General features: G+C 40.0%; 1 protein-coding gene across 1 annotated transcript; it reads right to left on the bottom strand.

The window, feature by feature from the left end:
* Positions 1 to 3,329: 3,329 nt before the first annotated feature.
* On the bottom strand, positions 3,330 to 6,192 carry LOC18422984 (cytochrome P450 86A2). The gene is made up of 2 exons (XM_088871279.1): positions 5,756 to 6,192; positions 3,330 to 4,905 (listed from the first exon to the last, which is right to left on the bottom strand). Exons 1-2 carry the CDS (start codon positions 5,781 to 5,783, stop codon positions 3,545 to 3,547), a joined length of 1,389 nt encoding a protein of 462 aa, XP_088727405.1. The 5' UTR covers positions 5,784 to 6,192; the 3' UTR covers positions 3,330 to 3,544.
* Positions 6,193 to 6,975: the final 783 nt, after the last annotated feature.

Below are 6,975 nucleotides of genomic sequence, written 5' to 3'. Positions count from 1 at the left end.
TTACAAGGTAATCACTATAAATCTTACTTGACACTGCAGACGGGAAAGCTTGTAGAATATAGTTTTGGCAGTCAATGCTAGGTGGTTTTGGACCATTGTTAGTAAGTTTCCGATTAAAACATAATTTTTAAAAAATTTTCTTTCGATCTTTTGAAATCCATTAAGAACTCTGTCACCATTCGGTGGGGTGAAATAATTCTTCGACTTTTCGAAGAAAATTCTATTCAAACTAACTTCGTCATTCGAGGGCCTCACCGAGTCTAGTTCTTGCGTCCGGGTGGGAGCCGGACATACATGAGGGAAAGATCTTAGTTAGTTGAGTTCAATCCTTCAGCAGCACCACGCACTAATCAATTTCGTTTCGAACCCGTCTGAGATGGGTCGATCACCGTTACGACCAGTTTGCATCACCTAGGTCAGGCTCCTGGTGCCACTTCCGAACAAAAAAACCAGTGTCGTATGGGTCGGTAGGACTGAGTTTTTCTAAAGATCTTCAAAAAAATCTCTTTTTTTTACAGAACTTATATGAATGCCTGTTTTATCTTTTTTTTGAAAACTTTTTTAAAAAACTTATTCCCTACAATAACTTTATTGAAAGAATTAATTCTGTTCTTTGATTTGATATCGTTGAATGTAGGATTTAAAAGTGGAATTTAATAAAGAATCTTGATTTAACATAAAATTCCATAAAAAATTTCACAAACATATATCCTTAGAAAATTGTATAAAAAAAAATACAAACAACGTATTCCTAGAAAGAAAGATAAAAAAACTCCCTGAACAATTCTATAGAAGAGTAAGGTAATGAAATAACTTTTTTTTTTTTAAACCGAGAACATCATTATAAAAAGCAAGAGAGATTTAGTCATAATTGAATACTAAGCAGCTGGGATTTTGGGATGAGGTTCGAATATTCGGGTTTACTTATACATATTGTTCAATACAAGCAAGCTTCTTGTTGCTTTTTTTCTCCAAGTGTTAGTTTGACCTTTTTTGAATTTTATTTTATTGGTGTACACAGCACAATAATTTGAAAGGACCACTGTTTCATATTTTTGGGTTTTACTGTTTTGTTAATTGCGTTCCTATGTTGTGGGCTTCCTTCTTATATTAATCCTATACCTTGGGTTACAGTTATTTTTATATATAAATACATTTATAGCGTTTAGTATTTTTGTCATTTCATTGTATATTCATAATACCATCGTTTTATGTTATGCGTCATGAAAGCAGATATTTTTATTTATAAATACATTTATAGCGTTTAGTATTTTTGTCATTTCATTGTATATTCATAATACCATCGTTTTATGTTATGCGTCATGAAAGCAGATTAAGCATTGTTGTTGTACTTAATGAAAACTTAGAGAAAAATTTGTCAATTATTATGCTAAATGAAAACAAGTAAAGACATAAAATTATTGTTGAATGACTTCGATGTATCTTTAAAATAAATGCAAATGATAGTTTTATCTTGTGGCATCTTTACCTATCCGGTTTTACTTTATATATAAACAAGGACGCCAAATTGGGAGAAAAATTGGAAACAATGTGCTTTTGAAAAAAACCCTACGCAAAATAACACCATTTTTACCATTACAAGCTGCTTGATGCCTATGATGGGCCATCAACGATATAACTGTTGGCAAGTCCCAAGAATAGTGCATCGTATGTCACATTATTTGAACAGTCTATTTTCAAGTATTCATAGATACGCAAGATCTGCACTATTTTTTGGAGCTTTAAATGTTATATTTAGATGTTGAAATAGATTTCGAAGTCATCATAGAGTACCAAAAGTATTTAGAGGTATGGACATACCATTTTTGTAAGGTTACAACCTTGTATAAACCACACCCTTTTTACCCTGCAAGTCAAATGACCCTTCTTTACTGCATGAACTCCTCAAAGGGCTTCCCATTGGTATAGTAGGTGATGTGAACTAACCATGTGTAACTCTCATGTGAATCAGGTCACAGTTTAACATTGTACCATAAGCAGATGTGAGGCCAAAGATTTAGGACATGGAACACGGGTTTCTCTTTGCCTTTAACTTTTCTATGGAAGCTAGGACTAGGTATCTCTGTCCCTTACAACATTGTTTAAAAAGGTGGACTCGTGATCGCACTTGTGGGGTCCAGAGCCCGAGTCAGGTATCAAATAAGCTGATTTGAGGCCTGACTCGACAGATTTTCTTGAAAATTAGTAGTTGGACCTACGCTTGGGAGAATCACCCCATTTTTGGGTGGCCCCCAAGGGAATTGTTTGTCTTGATTCCGAGCTGAATAGGGCGATATCTAGTTGGATTGGAGATTTTTAAATCATTGACTATTTTTCATTCCCTACATGTGCATTACAATCCAAGTTTATGGCAAACATGTGCATTACATGTGCATCACAACGTTAGATGAACATTCATTTCATCGTGGCATGTATCATCCTGTGTGGTTTTCCTAGAGCAATAGCCATGGATGCATTCAATAATTCCAGCAATCGTGTGCATGAATTGTGAATTGATAAGGTTCTTGGTATATGGAATTACCATAAGGAAAATCTTATGAAGCACCAACTTTAGAAAGATTGTGAGATCAGAAACCCAAATGTTGCTGAGACTAAGATTTGAAAGTTGCTAGTTAAAACATGCGACTCAGAGTAGATCAGAACACTTGAGATGGACTTTTTGTATTTATACACAGATTTCCTCAGTTTCAAGTGCTCTTGTTTGTGCTAGTAGAGATTCACTGTTTCCTCAATGAAAGAAGGGTGCAGTCTGCATACGGATACATCCGTAGGTGTAGAGGTAAGGTGCACCTTCAAATTTTATCATCGTATATAATTTTGATATGAAATGTTCTTAGGATTATCTCAAAATCTATTTTTATATCTAATTATAAAATTTTAAATTTAAAAAATGGTTAAAATCAAATAGATCTATAAATATATAAAATCATAGTCATACATCTCGATGTCGAGATGATCAATCAAAGGGTTTTTCAACACTAAGACTACCTTTTCCGATGGATTTTTGAGGGGCATCCATAGTTCTACATTATAAGGTAGCATTCTTATATAAACTTTCTCCAAGAAAGAAACTATCCTATCCTAAAGTTTTCAGAAATGGAAGTACAAGATACTTGGATTTGAATTCTTGAAACCACCCAAGAGAGAAGGAAAATAACCCTGAAGGCAGATGAGCCTTACATCATATGGAAAGTACTTGGAAATTGATACAACATCTCATATATGAAAATTAGCAACTAAAATAATTTCCTCTGAAAATGTCTTTACTAACCATATTTGTACTAGGTCACCACTAAGGAAGTATACACTGGAGTAAATAAAAAAACTATATTTCATATTTGCCGTAAACAACTGTTCTTTAACATTTAGCAATTTTCTCCAAGGTGGAGACACAAAAAGTAAAGAATATATATCAACACCCTTAGGAAAGAAAACTGAGAAGAGTAGGAGGAGCTTGTTCATGTCCACTGTGCAAAGAGTCCTACCCTAACTACTCCCAGTATCAAATTAGGAACTATATATCTCAGGTGCCCAGTGCTGCCTCCTCGCCTACAGGTAGCACTCGAGGATGGACGTGCACCTTCAATCCCTGTTCCATGAACAAAGTGAGCGACATTTTTTGCTGGACTACATGCCCTGGAGCCACAGTCAGACTGTGCCTCAACAAAACAGATGCCGCCACCACCTTCATCTGCAAATACGCCAAGTCCTTCCCCAAGCAAATTCGGGGGCCTGCATTGAAGGATACGAAAGCATAAGGGTCGAGGGGCCCTGCGAAGCCCTTCTTGTCAGGGGTTAGCCATCTTTCAGGCTTAAACTCCAGAAAATCTGCACCCCACACTGCAGGGTTCCTCCCTGCAGAATATATGGAATAGGTCACTGAAGAGCCTGCGGGAACGAAAGTTCCATCAGGCAGAACATCGTCTGCGACAACATGCTTCGAGTCCTCAGGAACAGAAGGATACAGCCTCAGAGTCTCGGAAAGAGCCGCCTTCAGATAAACTAGTCGGTCCACCTCCTCGAACTCTAGAGCCCGGGACACCCAAGCTGCTGGGTCCCGTCCCCGAGTCTCTGTCAAGACCCTCGAAATTTCTTGGATGATTTCGCCCTCCACCCTCGGATGCTGAGTCAGCAACCAAAAGAACCAGCTCAGAGCAACCGATGATGTGTCACGTCCCGCGAGGATGAAATTGAGTGCCACATGGCGCAAGAACTCATTAGAGTAGCCCTCCTTCTTTCTCATGAACCTAGACAACAAGTCATCATGTGTGGCCCCTCTCTCTTGCTGGCTGGACAACTCAAGCTTCCTCTTACAAATAACATCATCCAAGTACTTGTCCACTTGCTTTACACTCTCTCTCAAATTTACCTCTAACCCTAGTCCAAGCCATTTCTTCAACTTCCATATAATTGCAGGCAAGATAAACCTATTTAAGGTAGCCTCTGTAGCTCTATCAAAAGCCCAAGCAAATCCATTGAATGGCAGGCCAGGCCTCAGGGTTTCAGGGTCCTTACCAAAAGCCAAGCCACAAATGTTATCAAAGGTGAGCCTCAACAAGAGGTCTTGCAAATCTACAGCCTCATTCTTGAGCTGACACGAGGCCAAGATCGGCACCAGCCGATTCTCGATTGAACGGCTCACCCACCTTGCCATGGCCTGGCGAAGCGTCCTCGTTGTGAACTCCAGCGCAGCGGTTTTTCTTTGAAAGCGCCATGTGTCACCATCTGAATTGAAGATCCCATCACCTAACAAATCATGGAACACCGCCTGCCATGTTGGCCCTTTTGGGTAGTTCTCAAAGCGGGTTTTGAGGATGTGCTCCAAGTTTCGGGGATCACAAGTGACTGTCACGAGGCCTTGCATGCGTGCGAGATAAGGAACAGCTGCAATGCAAGTTTGATATGTGCCCTTACACATGGTGAGATTTTCGGCGATCCAGTCATGCATGCGATGCTTGTTCTGGAATAGGCCGGGGAGGCTGCCCAAAAGGGGCCAGACCCGTGGACCCGTTAGGGACCGCCGGATCCGAGCAAACCAGATCAAGTATGCCACCATCGTCGTCAAAATTAAGATGGCAGTTGTTGGTTCCATGAAACCAGGAAAAAGAGGTTTCAGGGTACCAAAAAGGGATTTTGGGTCGACTGAAAGTGGTTCCATGAGGGGTGAAAAGCGGTCTTGGGGTCACAAAAGATAGGCTTTATGGTGAGCAAAAGCAGTTTTTTGTTGGCTGGGCAGCGGTTTGGTGGGGATTGAAGTTGGCGAGTGTAGTTTGCCGGTGGTTTTAAGTTGGCAGTTTTATGGTGCCAGAAATTGGTGCTTGAAAGTGGTTCTGGGTCTCGGTTAATGGAAAACTGCCGATTCTAAGTGCTTTTGCCTTTGGGGTGGTGGAAAACCACTGATTATATGTGGTTTTGGTTCGATAACGGCCGGAAACCAATTAATCTGAGTGCTTTAGCGTCTTAGACTACAAAAATGTGGAAAGGAAGTGATTCTGAATAGTTTACGCTGTGGATCTAGAGGTTTCTGGTTTAGCTGGTGAATCAATGGAGATAAATAAGCTTCTTACTTTAGGGGTGACAGAAAATAGCCAGAAAAGTATATAATTGGCTAGAAAAAGTGACCTGAATATGGAGCAATTAAGCTTAGGAAGTGTGAATACAGACAGTAAAACCAAATGCAATGAGAGTGAAGCAAGAGATAGGTTTTGTAAAGTGTGAGGAATCACGATCTTACTGTTTACAGCTTGCCGGACATTCAGCATGGGAGGATCCACCTTGTTGACATTGTAAGACTGCTGAGGAAAACTTGCTTTTGGGTTGTCTACTAAAGCTTCTCTTCTGAAATGAGTAGCCAAAATACCAGAAACAGGGCTAGAAACACTGTTTCAAGCTTCAGTCCACTCTTGTTCAACGCTGGTTAGCATGAATCACCTGGGGAAAGCAGCTCAACCAGAAAGTAGGAAAACCACATTTCCCGAAAATAGAAACCAAGAAATCCACATTGCCGAATAATCAATCACAGAACTTCAAGACTCGCCTCAAAACCACACTGGCGTAATAAGAAACCACAAGAAAACAAATAAACCAGAGCCCCCCAATTTCAAGGCCTGGAAACCCAGAGCCAAAAAACCAGTGCAAAGAAACCACCAATACAAGATCCAGTTCCAAAGCCCAAAAGGTTCCAAAACCAGAGACCCCTGTTCCTAAAACCCCTGTCCAATCAGCCCCATTATGACAAAAATGTTTGAAATTCTGCGATTACATGGAAAAACAGGAGCTTTGTAAGTCCAAACGTGGTTTGAGTACACATTGTGGGGTGGTATATAAAGTGAAGGGGAAGTTAAGGAGAGGTTTGTCAGGTCCTTTAATGGCGCCAGACTGGTCTGCACCATCAATTAAACCCCACAGAGACAGAGGTCGTTGGCAAATTTAAAGCCAGAAACCATTAACCAGAAACCATATGATAAAAACGACTTTATGGGGATTGGAAAACCGCTATTTCAGGCTTGTAAAACCGCCTTAAATTCCACCTAAATCGGCAGGAATTAATGGCGAAGGGGCGTTTTGACCCTACTGTTTTTATTGTTCTCTCTCTTCATGTGAGAGTAAATGAGATTGGTTGAGGAGGAGGAAATCACCGCTTTTTGTTGCTCCAAAAATTTAAATTTTTTACGGGGTCTTTGACCGTTGGGGATTTGTTGAGCGGTTCCCAACGGTCATTTTGATTCGTATTAAGACTAATCCTCTCATATTAGGGGTAATTAGTGTGAAGTTGGTGGTTTTGCCCCTTAAACTTGGGTTATTTTCGGGGAAGGACCTCGACAACCAAGAAATACTGAGTAATAAGAGCAGTGAGCAGGATTGAAAGGTCAGCGATTTTCAAGCAAATACATGAATAAAAGAGTTGTTGGAATGAAAAGTATTTATATAAATGATGTTGGAGTATGGTGACTT

The sequence above is a fragment of the Amborella trichopoda genome, chromosome 7 (assembly GCF_054954075.1).
Source record: "Amborella trichopoda isolate Santa Cruz 75 chromosome 7, AtrichopodaSantaCruz75HAP2 v2.0, whole genome shotgun sequence".
NCBI lineage: Eukaryota > Viridiplantae > Streptophyta > Magnoliopsida > Amborellales > Amborellaceae > Amborella > Amborella trichopoda.
Note: the sequence above shows the minus strand (reverse complement) of the source record. Positions and strands in the feature narration are given on the sequence as shown.